Source organism: Pseudonaja textilis, chromosome 5 (genome assembly GCF_049901715.1).
Source record: "Pseudonaja textilis isolate UNSWEBS1 chromosome 5, rPseTex1.2, whole genome shotgun sequence".
Classification (NCBI taxonomy): domain Eukaryota; kingdom Metazoa; phylum Chordata; class Lepidosauria; order Squamata; family Elapidae; genus Pseudonaja; species Pseudonaja textilis.
The window spans coordinates 67,941,921-67,964,177 of record NC_141994.1 but is presented as its reverse complement, the minus strand read 5'-3'; the positions used below and the strand labels follow the sequence as shown (position 1 = coordinate 67,964,177).

General features: G+C 41.9%; 2 protein-coding genes across 5 annotated transcripts in view; one reads left to right on the top strand and one right to left on the bottom strand.

Annotated features, from left to right (window-relative positions):
* Nucleotides 1-13,458, top strand: part of KRAS (KRas proto-oncogene, GTPase) — a 38,558-nt gene extending 25,100 nt beyond the window's left edge. The window contains exons 4-6 of one of the 3 annotated variants that reach the window (XM_026708231.2): nt 1,174-1,333; nt 10,991-11,115; nt 12,884-13,458. In XM_026708231.2, the coding sequence (XP_026564016.1) occupies nt 1,174-1,333; nt 10,991-11,110 (280 nt within the window). In that variant the 3' untranslated portion in view covers nt 11,111-11,115; nt 12,884-13,458. The remainder of the gene's footprint in view (nt 1-1,173; nt 1,334-10,990; nt 11,116-12,883) is intronic. The other 2 variants (XM_087935267.1, XM_087935266.1) reach the window with 2 other exon arrangements.
* Nucleotides 13,459-18,770: 5,312 nt separating this feature from the next.
* ETFRF1 (electron transfer flavoprotein regulatory factor 1) lies at nt 18,771-21,798 on the bottom strand. 2 transcript variants are annotated; one of them, XM_026708586.2, is made up of 3 exons: nt 21,664-21,798; nt 20,334-20,430; nt 18,771-19,078 (listed from the first exon to the last, which is right to left on the bottom strand). In XM_026708586.2, the coding sequence occupies exons 2-3, from the start codon at nt 20,376-20,378 to the stop codon at nt 18,869-18,871; spliced, it is 255 nt and encodes an 84-aa protein (XP_026564371.2). In that variant the 5' UTR covers nt 20,379-20,430; nt 21,664-21,798; the 3' UTR covers nt 18,771-18,868. The 2 variants fall into 2 exon arrangements, with proteins under 2 accessions (XP_026564371.2, XP_087791394.1); XM_087935268.1 differs by having other exon boundaries at nt 20,334-20,444; nt 21,676-21,766.
* Between the last annotated feature and the right edge of the window lie 459 nt (nt 21,799-22,257).

Here is a 22,257-nt window from a genome sequence, read left to right as displayed (position 1 = left end):
GTCGATTTGATTTCTGTGTTGACCGACTGGTGATGTCCACGTGTAGAGCCATCTCTTGGGCTGTTGGAAAAGAGTGTTTGCTATGACCATCGTATTCTCTGAACAAAATTCTATCAGCCTGGGCCCTGCTTCATTTTGTCCTCCCAAGGCCAAACTTGACGGTTTTTACGGTTATCTTTTGGCTTCGTACTTTAGCATTCTAGTCCCCCATGATGATAAGGACATAAGCCACAAAATGTTTTGTTTTTTTCCCCTCCAGCAATTACAGGGAACTTGACATTTCCTAGGTCATAATGCTTGGAAACAAAAAGGGCCCATATCTTGAATAGAAGAGAGGTTGGCTAGAATTCTATTTGTTTGTGTGATTAGACACACAAAAAATTGTCTCCGGTACAGAAGCACTCAGTGTACTTGCAAAACAACAGATAGAATAACAATACTAAAAGTGTGCAACCAGCATAAGGGGAAAACAAGAGGTAATAAAATACCACACCCACACTCAATGGGTTAAGAGGTTAACAGAGTTGGAAGGGACCTTGTAGGTCATCTAGTCCAACCCCCATCCACCCAAGCAGGAGACCCTACACCATTTCTGACAGATGGCAGTCCAGTCTCTTCTTGAAAGCTTCCAGTGATGAAGCTCCCACAACTTTCAAAGGCAACTTCTGTTCCATTGGTTGATTGTTCTCAGTGTCAGAAAATTTTTCCTTATTACCAGGCTGAATTGATCAGTTTCCATCCATTATTCCTTGTCTGGCTTTCAGGTTCTTTGGAAAATAGCTTGACCCCTTTCTCCTCTCTGTGGCAGCCCCTCAAATATTGGAAGACCGCTATCATGTCTCCCTGGTCCTTCTCTACACTAGACTAGCCGTGCCCAGCTCCTGTAACCCTTCTTCGTATGTTTTAGCCTCCAGTCCCCTCATCATCTTGGTTGCTCTATTAATATACATAAGACAGAACTTAGTAGTCACTGTGTTTTATCAAGCATGAGAACTAGGTGTTCAGCAGAATGATGGCACGAGGGAAAAACTGTCCCTGTGTCTTCAATTTTGTGTTTTATTCTTCTAAAAAAAAACACTTCTTCACTTCCTTCTATAGTTTTCTTGTTACTATAAAAAGAGAGAAACTTTTACTTCTTCCTTCTTTTCCTTCCCTTTATTTTTTTCCCCCCAGGGAGCAAATCAAGCGAGTAAAGGATTCGGAAGACGTGCCCATGGTGCTAGTCGGCAACAAATGTGATTTGCCCTCCAGGACTGTAGACACCAAGCAGGCTCAGGATTTAGCAAGAAGTTACGGGATCCCTTTTATCGAAACCTCTGCAAAAACACGACAGGTAACAACGTCCAGGGGTTGTGACGGGGTAAAAATCCGAGTGTTTTCCAGGTAGGAAGAGCAGAATTCTTAGCAGCCAGAAAATACTTTCTCCCAGATAGTTCAGAAGCCCTTTTTTACCTTTGGATACTCAAAGGTAAGTCGATCAATGTTTGTGTTATCTGACGTAGAGAACCTGTTTGTGGGGTCCTTGGTGCTCTCTGAGCTTGGTTGTTTTCTTGCAGATGTTTCATTGCCCAACTAAATAACAATATCAGTGTGTGCATCGTCAGTGACTGATGATGGTACCTAGTTTGGTAATGAAACGTCTACAACAAAACAACCAAGCTCAGAGAGCACCCAAGACCCCACAGTTCAACCCTGAGCTACAGATATTCTTCTTTATTGAGAATCTTTTTGCATATACCCCGAATCCTTGATGGGCGCTTACTTGCTAAATCCTACATGATTACAAGTAATCCTCAGTTTATAACCACAGTTGGAACCAAAACTTTTTGTTAAGCAGTGTGGTTATTAAGCGAATCATGCTCAATTTTACCACCTTTTCCCCCATGGTCATTAAGTGAAGGACATAGTTCTTAAGCGAATCCAACTTTCTCCATTGATTTTGCTAGTGGGAAGAAACTGACAGCCCATGTGATTTATGTCAACATTTTGACTGATGTTCATCAATGCACTAGCACCAACCTTGGCAATTTCCATGGCCCTTTATGATTTATGGACTTCAACTCCCAGAATTCCTAAGTCAGCCATGCTGAGTCATCCAGAGTTAGCTCAAGAATTCTGGGAGTTGAAGTCTACACATCTACTAAGATTGAGAAACTTTGCATTAGCAGAATGAATGGCCATTATCTGGCCAAAATACACTGTCCATTCCCAATAATGCTATTATTAAGAAACCATAGAGCTAGAAACATAAAAGCGGTGACTGTTTCCTAGCTGGTTGTATAATGAAATTATCTTCTTTGTAAACTCTGTTCTTCACAGAGGAATCTTCAATTTCTTCTAATGCAAGGTTGAACAACTATGGCTTTTTTATGACCTGTGGACTTCAATTCCCAGAATTCCTGAGCCAGCCATGGGCTGACTCAGCATCACTGGCTCAGGAATTCTGGAAGTTGAAGTCCACAGATTGTAAAGAGCCATAATTGCTCATCCCTGTTTCACTGGGAGTTGAAGAAAAATCATCTAAGCATATTCAACTACAGAGTATCAGATCTGCCCTCAAGATTTGGCATGCATTCTGTTTGACTATTGGTTTGGACAGTGTCTGAATCTGTCGAAGACAATCTTCGTTGAAAATTCAAGAACAAGGATTCAGACGAATGTCTCAGAATTCTTCCACGCTTCCAGATGCTTTATAATGACATGTGTGGACATAATAAAGCCTCTCCCATCTCTCAAAATCCAGATGTAGAATCCAGCGTGTGCCCTGCTATTTAGGGACTCAAGATTACACCCTTTTTTTAAAAAATGGTTTAAATCCGTGTTTTTCAACTTTGGAAATTTGAAAACGAGTCTGCTTCAAACTTGGCCACTTTAAGATAATGGACTTCAACTCCCAGAATCCCCTAGTCAGCATGGAAGACCAGGGAATGTTGAAAACTGAATTTCATGGGTCTTAAAAGTTGCCAAGTTTGAAAAACATTGATTGAAAGGAACAAGCTGGGCTGGGATATTTTAGCTTCTGTCCACATGAGGAATAGAACTTGCAAACCATAAATATTTTCCTGATTTGTTTCTGCCTTGGAGAAAAAGGATCCAAGTTGAGCCAAGCCAAATCTTCAAGTTTAGTGCCATCAACATGGATGGTTGTGTGCAGAGAACAAAATCTCGGACCTCTCCCAAGGGACTTTTACCTCAGCCTACATTTCCTTGCGTGATCTAAATTGAAATTTTCAGACTGCAGTGTCAAAATGGGCCTGGAATATACAGGTAGACTTTGACTTACGACCGCAATTTAGCCCAAAATTTATGTTGTTACATGTGATGGTTGTGAAGTGAGTTTTTACCCATTTTACAGCCTTTCTTGCCACGGTCGTCAAGTCTAATTGTCGTAAGTGCCAAAAAACCAGTCATAAGTCACCTTTTTTTGGTGCCGCTGTAAATTCGAATAGTCACTAAATAAAAAATTGTAAGTTGAGGTCTAACCTGTATTTCTATATTTATTATCTCGATGTTCATAAGAATGTTTTGAGTTTTTATTATTATCTTTATCATTCTTCCATCGTGGTGGTGAGGCTTGATGTATTAAAAATTTGCTTCCTCTAAATGGGCACCATGATTTTGGTATTTATTCAAATTATCCTGCTTTGATCTTTTAAAATTGATTTATTTTCTCTCCAAATGCCTTTCACTCTATCAGGTATTTAAGTTCCTTCAGGCCCTTTGAAGAGCTGTACCAAACATTTCTTTGATCAGATTCAAACACAACTGGGGTTTCATTCTTGTTAGGTATGGGTAACATTGCTCACTGGTCGATTAGTATATGAAGACAGGTGACCAGCTTTTCTGAACCTCGGGCCTTCAAGATAACTTTTTAAAAATCACATCCTTCTTAAGTACAGCTTGACTACTGGTAATTTTATGTCAGTGTTAATATTGTTCTGACCAAAGCTTATTGAGACACTAACAAACACACGTTAGTCCCCAAACTCTTCTTTCTTTATGTCAGTGGCTGGATTTTAGTCATTCACAGCCCGTAATGAGTCTCACACAGCTTGTAAATTGTCCCATGGAAGTCCTTCAGGGTAACTCTGATAAGCACGGACCTTTATCTTCCTTGAAATGCTGCCAATGACTAAATTTCCAGTTAGTTATATGAGGCCAAACAGAGCACAAATTCAACACAGAACTTCAGGTTTCAAACCGACCAGTATGAACAAAGTTGCTTCCTGCAAAAGTTCCTGTCCCTTTGTTCCTCCTTTATATCTTATGGGAGGGCCAATCACCTCCAAGCCTTACTCCCGAGTCGCCCCTTTGTCTTAACTGTTCAGCTCTGGCAGCTCTGCGCACACACACACTGGGAACAGGCTCCCCTTGTTCCTCGAGGCTCCGGAGTGAGCACACCACTCCAAGATGGTCCTGGCTCCATCTCTGTATCAGACGCAGGACCCTCATCCGAGTCCTTCCGAGACTCCCAGAATGGCCCATGTTCCTCCCCACTGTCCGACTCTGCTGCCGTCTCTGCAGGCTGCCGGTGGACCACAACACATATATGTCGTTTGGCAGAAATACAGAAATGATTTACCTGTCTGGATTTGGTCTCCCAACTCCCCAATTTAACTTTGAGATTTCTTGAGTATCTCCCATCCAAGTCTTAACCAGGTCTGACTCTGCTTAGCTTTGGGGGTTCAACTAAGAACAGCTACACATTACCATCTGATCTAGCATCCTGCATCTGTTAATATCTCTTTAAGGTTTAGCTGGCTTTTATTAATAATGTACAAATATTCAATTGAAAGGAATATTTAGAGACAGGAAATTCCTCTCAAGTGAGGACTGGCTTCTAAGAACGTAGCATATTTTATTTGTTCTTCTAAGAAGGACAAATGTTCTAAGAACAAGGATATTTTCTTTCTCTCTGTCATTCTAGCATTTTGAATTATTTCTAGCAGGCAGTAAAGGCCCTAAAACATACAACTTAAAAACAAGATTGCTAACACTATTCATGAATCAGGATCATCCCACAGTGCACAGCTTAGTACCTTTGCAGCTAAACAACTATGCGCTAATAGAATTAGTCCTCAATTTATGACTGGTCATTTAATGACTGTTAAAAGTTCCGAAGGATCTACCCAAAGAGGTACTTATGACCTGGATCTGGCTGTCACATCCCTCACGTTGGGCCCTCAGCAACCCAACCATATTTACAAACATTTGCAATGATCATGTTTTATTTTGGCTTTGTTGAAAACCAGCATTGACTTTGAGTTTTCAGCAAAACTCTGTCCAGTTTTCAACTGAGATATTTAACCACAGTTAAGACTGCTTCGGTCAACCCTTTTAACGTGGGCTGGAAACTGGTTGTGCAAAGCAATTCAAATTCAAAACATCCCGAGAATAAAATTCCCCTTTTCAAGTTTGAAACAAATTTCCTCAGCTTCAAAATAAGTTGTTGTTTTCGTTTTGGAAGTGTTTTAAACTTAAACACGTCTCTGTATAGTATAAGTCAGTGGGATTCTCGTATTTTAGACTGGAAAATTGACATGGTTTGAGGGACCAAATTGACTGCGTGCCTGTTTGATGTATGGGTTCCTAATTGAAAATTCACCCTGAGGTAAATCAGTGCTCTCTCAACTTGGTTGTCTTTTTGCAGATTCATTACCCAGCTAGGTAACATTATCAGCACTAGGTGGTCATGGCTACCTAATTTGGTAATAAAACTTCTGCAAGAAACCAACTCAGAGTGCACCAAGGACCCCTCGGTTCAACTCTGAGCTCTTCTATTAGTTTACCTTGTGTTTATCTAGAAAGATAAAGGCAACGACAGATAGACAGAAAAGGAGAGTTGACATAGGAAGAAAAATAGGGGAAAGTATTTTCAAAACCAGTTGTTTAAACCTACTAGCTTACTCATCCATAAAGTAATCTCCTTCTTACAGACCAGGAGACCACAACCCCTGGGCTGGGGCTGCGGGTGAGTGCATGTGTGTGCAAAGCTACATTTGTGCAAAAAGCTTGTGTGGAACCAGCCCCTTTCTCCCCTCCCTCTTGATTCTTAATGAATGTATCTTGTATGTATACTGAGAGTATTTACACCAAGACAAATTCCTTGTGTGTCCAATCACACTTGGTCAATAAAGTATTCTATTCTATTCCGCCCCCCGCCAACAGTCCGTAAAACTGAAAAGGTTGGGGACCGCTGGTAGAGACCATTTGATGCCTTTCAAAATGTGAAATTTTGAAAGATTCGACTTGTTATTGTTAGATGCAAAAGGTCAGGTCCAAGAATGATGATTCAATTTAACCGATTTATTGCTAAATGCCTAGATACTGGAATCGTCTCAATGAACAGTTGGCATTTGGATAAGGTTAGAGAAAACTCCAGAGCAACCAAAAAGAGTTGGACTTAGTACACTTGTGACCATGTAGTGATTCTGAGCTGATCACTCTTTTCACTCTGCCCCCATTGCCTCTGCCAGTCTTTCTTCCCTCAGTTGTGGAATTTATTTGAGTGGGGTCCTTTCTGGGGAATAGTTTTCAAGGAGATAGGTACCAAAACTCTTAATTGCAGTGAAAACGAGAAACAGTCGTGTTTCTGCATGCAATTTATGGCAGACTTCGGCTTTTGGGGAGGAAGAATAAGGCATCGTGGAGTCTAAAGAGTGAGGTCTTTATGGGTTCATGGACCTTTGGAGAGCTGTTGCTGCCGATTTTGAGGCGTGGAGATAATAGCTAGCTAGTTATGAAAATAAGAGAAGGGATTTTCTCAACCTTGGCAACTTTTCTCAATTCTGGGAGTTGAATCAAATTCACACATCTTAAAAGATGCCATGGTTGAGAAAGATGGAACTCTGATCTTTTGGTTCAGTTCAGATAAACTTATCTGCTGTACTGGCCTTGTTCACCCTGGGAGAAGATTCTGAGCTTGGAGCAGATGATGGAGTTAAGCAAAGAAGAAATAGTGGATTTTCTTAGGGAATGGGACCTCGCTGGAGATCGTGCTGAAGTTATTAAGATCTCCTTAAAAGATAGATAGGTCTGTTGACGAGGTGATCTGTCAATCAAGATGACAGGTTGCATTCATCTAACTAGGCTGAGCAAAGCTAGTTCAAGATGGGAAGGTTGCAAACGAATCACTCCTAAAAATCCCAAAGGTGCTTTTTACAAGAGGCAACTGGACTTTCTTATTTTTCTTTGAAGACGTTTCGCTTCTCATCCAAGAAGCTTCTTCAGCTCAAAGAAAAAACAGAAAGTCCCATTGACTCTTGAAAAAGCACCTTTGGGACAACTATGACCTGGATGACTCCCGCGGTAGAAGTGGGAAGGTAGAGTTAACAAGTTGTGTGAATCTGGACCATTTATAGGTAAGACTATCATCATCATCATCATCATATTTTAATGACCCCATAATCCCTTGAGGGGTGGAGTCTGGGCAACTGAATGGAGCTGAATATTTACTGGCCGGATGCCATTCCTGTTGCCAATGTGGAGTTTTGTCCAGCAGATGTTTTCTCAACGTGCCCACAGAGAGAAATATCTGCCTCTACCTAGGATCAAACTCACAGCCTCTGATTGTGAGGCGAGAGCTCCGCCTCTAGGCCACCGCACCATTCATAGATAAGACCAACTTAGAAAAAGGATTAATTCTTTAACCAAGTTAAGCAAACTCAGTTTTATTCTCTTTCATTTATTTGTTCTGTTTCTAGGGCTGCCCTAAGTCCAAGACTATGGATGGCTTACAATTCAGGAAATGCAAACAATTTTTAAAAATTAAAACCGTAAAAAAAAAAATCATTACAAACATTCAATTCAACATATACAAGAACAAGACATATTTTTTTAAAAAATATATCTTCGAATTGTAAAGCCATCTCAGGTTAAACTGGATTCTTGGCGATCCCCTAGATCACAAAGCGCCATTAACCACAGCGCAGAAGTGATTTGCCATTTCTATCTTCAGGAGAGATCCCAAGATTTGAAGGATTCTCGATCTCAAAAAAATGTGTTCTCGGCACTTTCGATCATGCCCTCTCGACAGTTGTGTTTCGTGGCTGGCTCTCCAGGCCTTTCCAATTTTAGCGGTGCCAACTGGAAGAAAGATAGAATCACACATCCGCAAGCGAAGGCAGAAATGTTTTGTCGTTTATGAGATTTGAGCAGAAGCTCAAGTTGACAAAAACGGGATTTTGGTTGATGTACATCCAAAACGGGGTCTTCTGTAATGGGCTGCTCTTTAAAAGGCCTTTCTTCGTATCTTCTTTTTTTCTCCTCTTGGTGGTGAAGGGTTTTGCCCCAATGGGCAGTTCTCCAATGATTGCTTGACTTGGTCTGCATCAGTGGTGGTATTCAAAAATTTTTTTACTACCAGTTCTGTGGGCATGGCTTGGTGGCCGTGGTGTGGCTTGGTGGGCTTGGCAGGGGAAGGATACTATAAAATCCCCGCTCCTTCCCCACTCCTGGGGGAATGTTATTGCAAAATCCCCATTCCCTCCCCACTCCACTAACCTGCTTTCCAGCTCCGTTCTCTTGTGCAGGGCAACCAAAGAAGACCCAGCTGATCAGAGGCAGAGAATACATGGGGTTGGCGGGGCTAGTCAGAGGTGGGATTTGCCGGTTCTCCGAACTACTCAAAATTTCTGCTCCCGGTTCTCCAGAACTGGTCAGAACCTGCGGAATACCACCTCTGGTCCAGCTTCTCTAAATTGAGGGGGCGGGGTCACATGGACAACAGAATTGACTACGTCTCCCATTTTTTATGGGAGGCTTAAAAAGGGTGTTATGATCCGGAATGCACAAGGCATTGTGATCAATCAAGGTGACTTGGCCAGGACAATATTGATGGAAAATGTTTAGAGCTTGGTGATAGGACATCTACAGGAGCTTATCTCACAGATCTTCTGAGGCAGGAGGGGTCAAACTCAATTTCATTTGAGGGCTGCATCAGGGCTGTGGTTGACCTTGCGGGGCTGGACGGGCATGACCGACTGGGTAGGCGTAGCCAGTTTGACATGACTCACTGGGCGTGGCCAGATGGGTGGGTGTGGCCAGCGTCACGTCACTCCCCAAACTGCTAGCATGTTTCCTCTTCGCATTGGGTAGACTGGGCCAAAGCCATGCTGGCCGGATGTTCCCTTTTCACGTTGGGTTGACCGGGCTGAAGTGATGCTGTTAGACTGGACCGAAGCGACGCGGGCCAGCCCCTTATATTTTCCAGGATAGCCCTGCGGGCCGGATCTGACCACATTGCAGGCCAGATTGGGCCCGTGGGCCTTTAGTTTGACACCCCTGTCCTGAGATGTTTTTCAGATGAAATCAAGAGGAGAAATAAGTTTATATGAAAGTTTTCACCATGAGAGTTAAAGCTATGAGGAAGAAAGAATATTCTGCAGCCCTAAATGTTAAGGTGAAACTGAGCCAGATTTGAGTAGAACTTCCTCCATAATATTCAATATGGACCAGAGATTTGATGCTGAAATGGCTCCCAAAGGGTTCAAGACCCACTTGACTTAGCTCCTAAATTGTTACTGGTTTTGGACACTGGATATAATCAAATGAATTAAATCTGGTTGGAGCCACTTCGTTCATCTTTGAAAGAGCCACAGTGTGCTGAAACCATACACCATACTGGCTAAGTCCACTCCAAACTCTCACAAAATTAATCACACTATGGCTTAACACAAGAGACTTAAGCCAAAACCTGTAGTTTATGGAGATTCTCAGTCATCTGGGACCATGGTTGCTTTTTCAAAAGGCAACTGGGCTTCCTTTGTTTTTCCTTGAAGACATTTCTCTTCTCATTTGTGAAGCTTCTTTCATTCTGACTGAATGTCTCACGGCATAGTACTGCATATATCACATTGCTCAGGTTGTGTCTGGAGTGTTTTGTCCTCAGGGTGGACAGGCTTCTGCCTTGTGCATTCTTGAGTTTGAAGTGTGCGTGTATGCAGGACAATGCAGTGAGAGATGCACATTGGAGAAACAAAACAGCCACTTCACAAATGCATGTCACAACGTAAGAGAACAAACCCATCAGGACAAGATTCAGCAGTCCACCTGCATTTAAAAGGCAAAGACCACTCTTTTGAAGACAGCAAAGTCCACATTCTGGACGGAGAGGACCGCTGGTTTGAAAGAGGGGTCAAAGAGGCCATTTACATTAAAATTGTAAAATTGCCCTCCCAACAGAGGGGAAGGAATATGATACCACCTATCTCCTGTTTACAGCAGGATGAGAAGCGAAAACGTCTTCAAGGAAAAATAAAGCCCAGTTGCTTATTGAAAAAGCACTTTGGGGATTAGAACCTGCAGAACCTGATGTTCTCTAGATAATATTGTGGACCCAGCCTACCTGAAGGATTGCGATTCCAAAGGTGCTTTTTTCAAGAGGCAACTGGACTTTCTTGTTTTTCTTTGAAGACGTTTCGCTTCTCATCCAAGAAGCTGCTTCGGCTCTGACTGGATGGTGGGGAAATGGAAGGATTGATACTCCTTGCAGACAGCTGGTCGTTTGCATTCCTTTTTGAGAGTCGTTAAGGTTATCTGATGACACAGATAAACCTCCAGGTGGCCTCAATGACTAAAATGAATGCAAATGACCAGCTGTCTGCAAGACGCATCAATCCTTCCATTGCCCACCATCCAGTCAGAGCTGAAGAAGCTTCTTGGATGAGAAGCGAAACGTCTTCAAAAAAAAACCCCAGAAAGTCCAGGTGCTTCCTGAAAAAAGCACCTTTGGGACAACCATGACCTGGATGACTGAGAATCTCCATAGACAAAGGATTGCAGTGTATGGAAGGTTTAAACATTTTGCCGTCAACCATGATGAATGCAGGATGGTAGCCCAAGATTTATACCAGGAAAGGCTGGAGACCCCTCAGTCCTCCTTTCTCCTAAGCCCGACAGCCCACTTCCATTTCCTCTTGGCTCCGAGAGCCTGCTTTTATCGCCTGCTTAAATGAAAACCGACTCTAAAGGAGTTGTCTTGCAACAACAGAGAGTGGAAGATGCTTTCTATACCTTGGTGCGAGAGATTCAGCAGCACCGATTGACAAAAGTCAACATCGAAGAAAAGACTCCCAGGTGCATGAAAATTAAAAAATGCCTTTTAATGTAAACAGGGTAAGTTTCATTTTTGTTTGGGGGGGGGAGAATACCTTAAGCATTCGAGAGGAGAAAAAAATGTGATCAACCCATATGAATCAAATCTTAACTCCCAACTTTTCTCTGATGATTCCTCTTTTAATTTCAAAACGATTGTAAACTAGCAGCTTGATTGAACTCTTTTCGAAGTTTTGCGGTGTGGAACTTTTGATTCCCTCTGATTGTGCCCTGAGAGGCTGGTCTCTCATGGCCTATTGCAAAAGAAGCTCTAGGGATGTTAGAGATTGTAGTCCCAACACATTTGAAGGAACTAAATTGTGTACGATAGTGGATCAACTGCCCCTCCCAAAATGTCAAAAAAAAACAAACAGGCAAAAAGATAATGGAGACTCAGAAACAGAGAAGAGTGACAAAGGTGATTAGGAGGTTAGAGGCTAAAACACATGAAGAAGAGTTGCAGGAATTATGAATAAATCTAGTCCAGGAGTCGGCAACCCGCAGCTCTGGAGCCGCATGGGGCTCTTTCATCCCTCAGCTGCGGCTTCCTGTCGCCAGTCGATGCCACAATTTTGAGAGGAGCTTCTGGTTGGCCGTGAGGGGGGGGGTTGAGTACAGCGCACTAGAAGACTCTATGATGGGGGAACCAGACTTCTGATCAGCTCCAGAATTGAACTGGGGAGCTTCTGGTTAGGACCTTTGTGGCTCTTTGAGTGTTTAAGGTTGCCAACCCCTGATGTAGTCTAACAAAAGGAAGGACTAGGGATGACTTGATAGCAGTCTTCCATCCAGTGTTACATCCGGACTACTCTTCTCTCTACTGTATAATCTATAATAATCAAAACCATAAATCAAAAGGTGTTTTTTTTTTAATGCCAAAAGTCCATGCAGAGTTTCCAATCACCAATTAATGTAGATAATTGTCTTTTCTCTCTCTAATAAAAGAATTTTTGCAGTGGTGATTCCTGATGGGTTTGTTGCTTGTGCTGGGTTCTGGTTGGTTGCTTTGAGCAGCTGAGTCCTGATTTCTGAAAGACTGCCTCCAATATATATAACATCTGTTTTACCAACAAGCGTGTGCAGGTAGTCCTCATTTAGTGACTGCCTCATACAGCGATTGTTTGCATTTACAACAGTGATGAAAAAGTTTAACTCTGTGACCACTCTTTTTATATATAAGCCGTTTCTCTTACAAAAGCACCATAAAATGTCACCCAAATCTAAAGTCAAAAGTTTCACTTTATTTTTCTAGTTTCGAGCAGAAAGTCCAGAAGTGGTTTCCATATAGAACCAAAGCTAGATAAATTCCTTTCTTTAATTAAAGAGACGATTTTTCTATTATTGCTAATTCCATTACTACTTCTGTTGTGGGATTCAATGTGCCTTTTTCCATGTTTGTGAATATAAAATTCTCACTGCTGGATATTATCTGATTGAATAAAATTTGGAACTATTTAGCAGTGGCTTATTCATTGAATGATGGTGTCCTTTGCTCTTAGGTTTTCTCTCTCTCTCTCTCACAGAAATATATAGTACTGTTTTTCCTCCCTTTTGGAAAGTAAAATAGCTAAGAAATGCATGCTAATCAACTACATTTCATCCTTGCTTCTTGTTGCTGTTGTACATAATTGTTGGGTTTACATGGCACCCTTAACTGGCTTACTGGTGTGTTTTTTTTTACAAGACATTGAATCATAAATTAGCTTATGGGCTGAATTCACACAACATGCTAATCTACCCAAAGCTCGACCAAATCTACTAAAAAATTTTTTTCCTCTTCTCTCTGCAGGGTGTCGATGATGCTTTTTACACATTAGTTCGAGAGATCCGGAAGCACAAAGAGAAGATGAGCAAAAATGGCAAAAAGAAGAAAAAGAAGTCCAAGACGAAATGTATAATCATGTAAAACAAATTCAAAATACTGTCAAATCCTTTTTTCCTTCAAGGGTCCTTCGGGAAACCCAACACGTGTTTGTTTTTTTTCTACCGTTCATACTAAATTATTAGGACAAAACATTTTTAACATTACTTTTTCTTCCATCATGTTGTTTTCCTGAACCTGCCAAGTATATAGTTTTCCCACGGCTTATTTTCCTCACAGTGGAAAAATAAGTACTGAACATCTCGGAAAGCTGGTTCTTCAACTTCTCCAACGCTTGTGAAACACAAACCGACACATCCTCCTAAAAGTTCTTCGGAGTCTCTGGGCACACGCAGAAACTTCCAATTGTCTTCTAGCTTGTTTTCGTTTCGTTTCGCTTTCCCCCCAGAAGTTTGAGACTTTTCCGCACTTTCGAGGACCAGCCTTAGAGCTAAATGGAGGCTGGAACATCGACTGGTAGCAAATAAATATTGTTTTCTTTCTCTGGGGCTCGGTTTTATGCATGAGGTTCCTTGCTCCAGGGCAGAGAAGGAGGAGCTGAGGGATTTTATCTCACCCAGCACAGCATATTTACCATTCCAGATAGACTATAACCATGATGGCGAAAGTGGCATGTAGACCCATTTGTGTGGGCATGCGAGCCTTGGGCAAACTTACCTGACTGTACATGCATACACCTCCCAGCTGATTTTCGGGACTTTTTCGGCCTCCCAGAGGCTTGAGGGAAGCCTCTGCAGCCTTTGGAGGCCGAAAAACAGGCCCATTTTATCACTTCCTGTATTTCCAGAAATATCAGAAGTGACAACACGGGCCCATTTTTGGCCTCCGGAGGCTGCAGAGGCTTCCCTTGAGCCTCTGGGTGCCCGAAAATGGCTCGAAAATCAGCTGGGAGGCGCACACGCATGCGAAGTGTAGGTAAGGGGGTGGCATGGAGGGATCACGCACATGCGCAGGGGGCATGGGGGGGGGGTATGTGCATTGCCTTTTGGGTGCTGGCGTGCAAGCACAATTTTCAGCACGGGAGCCCGAAAAGGCTAGCCACCACTGGACTATAATGTTCCACTAAAGTTTAGATTACCTCAGTCCCATTTGGCGCTCCTTTCCCCTACGTCTCCTGAAATTATGTTCCTGAAATGTGACAAGACTTTTCCAAAAGAAGAGAATATTTGTAGCTCAGGGTTGAACTGTGGAATCCTGGCTTCTCTCTGAGCCTGGTTGTTTACTTGCAGACATTTAATGACCCCATCTAGGTTACATCATCAGTACTAGAAGGGAGTGGACTTTACTCTCATTTTATATGCAATAGCTTGCCTTGTTGGTGTTGGCGGGGAGTGTTTTCACCTTAATAGTTCCCTGATCAGGCTTACTTCCTCCAACATGGACAGAATAATCTACTTAATATAAACCTCTAACTTATACTGTGTGTAAACAGAGAGTGAACCCCACTCCCTTCTAACGCTGATGATGTTGTCTAGTCTGGTAACAAAATGTCTGCAAGTAAACAACCAAGTTCAGAGAGCACCAAGGATTCCATAGTCTTTCTACAAACAAAAACCGTTTCTTGCCAAAGATAAGTATAAAAGAGGTGTGTAAGTCAAAAGCAAGAATTAACGCACTTCAAATCCCAAACTGAACTGCTTCCATAGGCATTGGGTAGAAGTCACAATGATATCATGCACTATGTATCATACATCTGTGCCCAATACAAATTACATAATTCGGGCCTTTTATATATAAATCCGGGCCTTTTATATATAAACTGTGTGTGTGTGTGTATATATATATATATATATTTTCTTAAGTTTTCGCAGGTACTTACATGTATGGTATTCAGCTTTGTTCGGGTATTTTCCCACATCATCATAGTTGTACTTTTAAAGTTGTAGCAACGTTTTGGCAGAATCTCATCTGCCATCATCAGGCTTCTGTATTGAGTTCGTCTGTATATATATATACTCAATATATATATATATATGGCATTCAGCTTTGTTCGGGTACAACTTTAAAAGCACAACTATAATGATGTGGGAAAATACCCGGACAAAGCTGAATACCATACATGTAAGTACCCGCAAAAACTTAAGAACACACACACACACACACATATATATTCATAGATTTTCCCGGGTACAGGTATGCAAGTCTTGGTGTGTTCGGGTCTTTTCCCATGTAAGATTGAGAGCATCTTGGCAACATTTCAACGAGGTCCCACTCGATATATTTTTCCTCACAGTGGATATATATATAGTGTGTGTGTGTATACACACACACAGTGTATACTGTTTATATATAAAAGGCCCAAATACATATATATAAAATCAGGGTCACTGCTGGACACAGCAAATGGCCAGAGATGCAGGCTGGTTCCTAAATGCCCAAAATGTGATCATGTGACTGCAAGGTAGGAGCCGGTTGTCGGAACTTTGAATGCTTGCTAAATTATACAGAGTTTGTAGTTCAGGGTTGAAATGAGGGGTCCTTGGTGCTGTCTGAGATCAGTGGCTTTCTTGGCAACGTTTCATTACCCAACTAGGTAACATCATCAGTGCTAGAAGGAAGTGGGATTTGCTCTGTTTATATACAAGTGATTTTTTCCTGTCAGTGTTGATGAGTGTTGTTTTCTTCTTGGGAACAACATTCCTCTTTCTCCCACCAACACTAGCAAGGCAAGCCACTTATATCTAAACAGATATCCCCACTTATATCCCTACTCCTTTGTAAGACTGACGATGTTACCTAGGTCGGTAATGAAACGTCTGCAAGAAAACCAAGTTCAGAGAGCACCAAGGACCCCACAACCAGTCACAACTCAAGGCCTAACTGCACCTGACCCCTAAGATCATATATACTGTGAAAACTCCCATATGACTCGGATGCTATTCCATCCGCAACTCTTTCCAATGTTCTAAAATACAGGAAATTGGAAGAGCGCATCTTCTTCCACCAAGACTGTCCTATGGAAGGGCGTAGGGCACCAGGAGAAAGAGAAATGCGATTTATATCTCCCCAAGCCCTGGGAAACAACAGGCCGAGCTTGTTCAATATGATGTTTTGATTAGTCAGCCCTGCAAAGATGCACGAACAGGTAAAAATAGGATTTCCACAGATCTGATTGTGTTCAGGTGCTGAATTCTTATTAGTCTGGTGACACTTTGTTCCAGTTCATGCAACATCTTGCTGATCTTGATGCAACCAGAGAGATGAATTCTGGGAATTACGGTGTCTCGATGCATTTAAGCGGCTGTTTCTTAAAACATTAACAGTGCAGGCAACCTTTAATCGGTTAAATGCATGTAAAATCACTGTAACAAAAATACAAATTTCTTTGTTTTCCAGGTAGCTGATATGAATGTCTTATACTTTATTTTTTACCCCCCCCCCCAAAAAAAAAGGACTCTATGTTTAATGCAGGAAATTTAACACCCCCTCACTTAAAGTATCCCTGAATTAAACAGATTCTGAACCCTTTCTATTTCACCCCTTATTCTCAATGGAGCATCAAATCTATGCGTCAGGTTTGCATTAGCAAGAAACTCAGGATCTGAATGCAGTTTGTACTTTAGCCTGTGCTTAGTTTTAACTCCATTGTTGCACGCAGTTTTGAAATGGCGTTAAGGATGCCACCAACAGGCATTCTTTCTCAGTGCGTGAAAATAGGAAGCAAAACTCTGGGCGAGTTTGCAAAATAGCATCTCCACAGTGGTGGTATGCTACCGGTTTGGCCTGGTTAAATCAAACTGGTAGCAAACCGGTAGTAAAAAAGAGCCTCCGAGGATCAGCTGAGGAGGGGAAAAAAGCCTCCAACCATCAATTGAGAGGAGAAAGAAGAGAAAAGCGAAGGATCGGCCCTCTCACCCAGCCAGGTGCTTTTCTCTTTATCCTCTCAGGTGATGGGTGCTGCAGGCCTCAGCTGGTGTGGGGGACACATGTTAGGTGCGTGTGCATTAGGTGTGCACACACGTGCGATCACCGAACCGGGAGTGGAACAGTTCCATCTCCAAAACCAGCACGATGAAATGCAAGCCGAGTAACAAACTTTGGCAGATTCATTTGTGTTTTACATTTGCACTGGTGTTTGAAGAACAACTCCCACTTACCTTTGCAAAAGTTTTACTAGCTGCACGTGCTGGGAAAACTACACATCAACAACAATGCTGCTGTCGTACTTAATAAAAAGGAAACGAGTTTGTGCATCATTCTCCATTTCTCTGTCCTCAGAAGCAACATCTCAGAAGTTGCTGAGATGTCTAAATTTTGATCAGAGAGAAAACAATTTAGGTTTATTGATGACTTGCAACCCTCTTGGATACTTTTTGCATGAAACTGGAAAAAAAATGGTTTCTGATTAGATGCAGACCATAAATTTTGGCACGACGGATGAGCCATCAAAAGAAAGTTCAAGATCTAAATTAGGCTGGATAGGGTCAGAAGATAAAATTTCCCCCTATGGGAAGCTGGAGTGGTATGGTGGCTTAGAGATGGAGCTCTCACCTCACAATCAGGAGGCTGTGAGTTCAATCCTAGGTAAAGGCAGATATTTTTCTCTCCGAGCACAATGAGAATATATCTGCTAAACAAAGCTCCGTATTGGTGACAGAAAGGGCATCCAGCCATTAAACACTCAGCTGCAGCCCAGATTCCACTGTTAAAAGATGGTGATGATCTCTATGGGCAGCTTGGCTCATGAAGTTATTGACACTTGTATCCAAATTCTATTTCCTGGTCATGTGACTCAGGGTGGAGTCTGCACAGAAGACCCTAGATTTCCTAGCGCATGACAAAAAACAGCAAAAGGTGAGGATGGAATTGAAAAAGGGACCGCAACAACAACAAATGTCCTTTATGTAGCCCAGGGTTTTTCAAGTTTGGCAACTTTTTAAGATGTGTGGACTTCAACTCCCAGAATTCTAACTGCCTGGGAAACCCTGGGAGTTGAAGTCCACACATCTTAAAAACAGAAGTTAAAAACAGTTAACAGAAGCTGAGAAACGCTACATTAAAATCTCCTCTCCCGCACTGATTTTGGGAAAATTGATTTCTGATTCCCTTCTCCCCACCCACCCCGCTCCCCAAATTCTGGGAGTTGAAGTCCACACATCTTAAAAAGTTGCCAAGTGTTTGAATAACTCTTGATGTAGAGGAAGCATTTTGTTAACCAAAGGAAAGGTGTAGAAAATAAAAAGAGAAAGTGAAAAGAAAACAGGGTTACTGTTACATATTAAGATAAAATGATAACCCAGCAGGTTTAATTAACTTACAGCTTCACAAAAGAAGTGAAGTGGGTAGATGACATTGGCTTAATTTTGGGATGTGTGTGTTAATTGTTAGCAGCTGAGAGAGTCCTGAGTTATTTTAGTGATGGGTCAGATTCAGACTTTAATCAATCTTTATAGACCCTTCTACCAACTCTGTGGTTGGATGACACAAATTGGAGAATATCACTGACTAGTTCCTGAAGAATTCTAATTAAAAACTATTAAAACCAAAACCCCAAGGCTGGATTGAGCTATGACTGTAGCATTCTATAGACCAAGCAGAAAGCTTACAAGATGTTCACATCAGACAACGATGGCCTTCATCCAATTACACCCAACAGCTAACATGGAAAATGAGCTATGATGCTGGGAGAATTAACTTCCATGAAGGACTATTAGTTCTCCAGTCTTAAATCTAACTTTAAATCTATCTAATTTTTAATACTTTCAAATCTATCTCAGTTAATAGCCATCACCCATCCTGATGGTCTGTCTTTGCTCTCAACCCCTGATTTCTGCAGAACGAAGGAACAAACACAATCATTCAACAGATTTTATTATTACCATTGCAGGCCGATCGCCCACCATTTAACCCCTGGGATACACACACCTTGCAGACTGCACAATGGCTTGGAGTTCAACTGTCCTCGTAGTATCGTTGTTTCAGAGCTCTGTATTTTCGGAGGAAGTACAAGGCTTCAAGTTCTTTGATGACAAATTTGCCTCTGGCAATCAGTTTTTTAATTTCTTCTGGATCCTTCACTTCCTTGTTTTTCAGGAAGGCTTTCTTGAGTCGGGTTCGAAAATAGTCAGCCCCTTTGGGGTATTCCTTTCCCAGATACAAAAGCTTCAAAACACAAGAAAACATTGAGAACAGAAATAGAATAGAAATAGAATAAAACAGAACAGAATAGCAGACTTGGAAGGGACCTTGGAGGTCTTCTAGTCCAACCTCCTGCTTAGGCAGGAACCCCTATACCATTTCAGACAAATGGTTATACAATCTCTTCTTAAAAACTTCCAATGTTGGAGCATTTACAAGTCATTCCACTGGTTAATTGTTCTCACTGTCAGATTCCTGCATAGTTCGAGGTTGGTTCTTTCCTTGATTAGTTTCCACCAGCGGTGGTATTCTACTGGTTCGGCCCGGTTCGAGCAAACCGGTGGTAAAAAATGTTACTATTCGGCTGAACTGGTAGTAAAAAAACAGCTACTGGTTCGGCTTAATCGATATTTCTTTTTCTTTTTTTCCTCCCAAAGATCAGCTGTTTTGATGATCAGCTGTGCTGGGATCCCCCTCGCTGTCTTACTTCTTCGCCCAGGAGGCTTCCCCGAGCCCCAGGAGACAAAAAAAAAAAAATGGAGGGGAAGGGGTGCTGAAAAAAAAGCCATGCCCACCCAGTCACATGGCCACACTCACCTAGCCACACCCACAGAACCGGTAGTAAAAATATTTACATCCCACCCCTGGTTTCCACCCATTGCTTCTTGTCCTGCCCTCAGGCACTTTGGAGAATAGTTTGACTCCCTCTTCTATGTGGCAGCCCCTGAGATATTGGAAGACTGCTATCATGTCTCCCCTAGTTTTTCCTTTCATTCAACTACGGTAGACCTACCCAATTCCAGCAACCGTTCTTGATATGTTTTAGTCACCAGTCCCCTCATCATGTTCGTTGCTCTTCTCTGCACTCTTTCTAGAACCTCAACATCTTTTTTACATCGTGGCGACCAAAACTGAATGCAGGATTCCAAGTGTGGCCTTACCAAGGCCTTATAAAGTGGTATTAACACTTCCCGTGATCTTGATTCTCTCCCTCTGTTTATGCAGCCTGGAACTATGTTGGCTTTTTTTGACAGCTGCAGCACACGGCTGGTTCATATTTAAATAGTTGTCCACTAGGACTCCGAGATCCCTCTCACAGTTAACTTTATACATTCAACAATTCATAGAAATTCTTATTTAAGTCCAGTTTAGTCTGCCTGTCCTAGCCAGGTGTCCTTCAAATGGCTGGACATAAACTCCCATCTGGCTGGGGAATAGAAGTCCAACATTTTTGGAGGCCCCACACTGGGAGAAGCTGGAATTACTCCTCAGAACTTACGTTTTTATACAGATTCAGTACTTCGTATCTGAGAGGGTTGGCCATGTTGTCAGTTGAGACATATATCCGTTTTATTCATGAGGACTGGCATATTTACCTGAAGAACAATCAGTTTAAATCAGTTAACTTATCTCTTCCTACTAATGGATATAACCGTGTTGCTTGTATCTTTACAATTGATATTGTTTTATTTGTTTCCTAGTATGATTTGATAGCTTATTAATAACCTATGACTATCACTAAGTGTTGTATCTTATGATTCTGGATGAATGTATTTTATTTTTCCTTTATGTATATTGAGAGCATATGCACCAAAGACAAATTCCTTGTGTCTCCAATCACACTTGCCCAATAAAGAATTCTATTTTATTCTAAAATGAGGTACACGATGAAATCTGAACAGCTTTTTTTATTACAGAGAGTCCTTGACTTAAGACCAACCCTTAAGCCCCAAATTTCCATCACTAAGTAAGATAGGTGTTCAGTAAATTTGGTCCCATTTTACGACCTTTCTTATCTCAGTTGTTAAGAGAATCGCACCAGGCTCAAGATTGACTCAGCCTTCCATCCTTCTGAGGTGGGTAAAATGAGGACCCAGATTGTTGGGGGCAACAGGCTGACTCTATAAACCACTTAGAGGGGACTGTGAAGCACTGCAAAGCAATATATAAGTCTAAGTGCTATTGCTAATCTGGACAAATGGCTGTCCAGTTTCTCCTTGGAAACCTCCAGTGATGGAAATAAAAGACTGGAGTCAAGATCCACACATAAAAAGGATCCTCTTAGGCAAGAGTGCAGGAATTTGCAGAGAAAAGCAACCAAGGGATAAAAATAATTGTCTGAAAAGTCCTAAAATGTTACAGGAAAAAAAGTTGTTTGTTACGACCTGCCCTAACCAGGGTGCACGAGAGGTGAAGAGGCTGAACTGAGAGCAGTCAAACCCAGCTTGGAGTCCTTCCACAACTACAGAAGCTCCCTGGGGGGGAATTTGACCCATTCCCAAGATTACCCAACCAACCTTGGGGAATTATTGTTGTAGGGAAAAAGGAGTGCTCCACATCCTGTCCGGCTCTTGCATACAAACACCACTGAATCCAGCTAATTTTCTAGGGCTTTAATCAGAGATTTCCTATTCAGCAGCCAGCATGGCTAGCCAGGTTGGCTTGTGGATGATGGGAGTTGTAGTACTCTCAATCTATCAACAGGGCTGTGAAGCCTACAGCTGCAAGCTGCCCACCAATAAGACGACTCCCCGGAGTCTTGGGAGGCTCCCAAATCCGGTGAGAATGTAATTCACAATTTCACTAAATTTGGAGTTAAAATTCACTACCTGCAGTCCGAGAACTCCAACCTGACCAGCTGTTGCAAGATCCTGGGGCGTCAGGTGGTACTGCGCCTGCGCAAGAGTTCGAGGGGCGGAGCCAGATGACTCTTCAAATGTCCTGAATGGCATTGCCTAAAATTCACAAGCAGGGGCAGATAGAGATAGGAAAGTGAAGAGGAATGACTCTGCTCTCAGAGAGAGTCCCGTTTAGTATAATAGAATGAATGAATAGAATATACTGTAGAATAGAATATCGAATAGAATTCTTTATTGGCCAAGTGTGATTGGACACACAAAGTGTAGTGTACATAAAAGTACATTCATCAAGAATCATAACATACAATACTTAGTGATAGGCATAGGATACTAAATAAGCAATCAAAATCATACTAGGAAACTAAATAAAACAATATAAATCGTAGAGATACAAACAACATGGTTATAGTCATAAGTGGGAGGAGATAAGTAATAGGAAGGATGACAAGAGTAATAGTAATACAGTCTTAGTGAATAGTTTGACAGTGTTGTGGGAATTAGTTGTTGGCAAAGCTGGCTGAGGAATTCTGAGAGTTGAAGTCCACAAGTCTTAAAGTTCCCCAG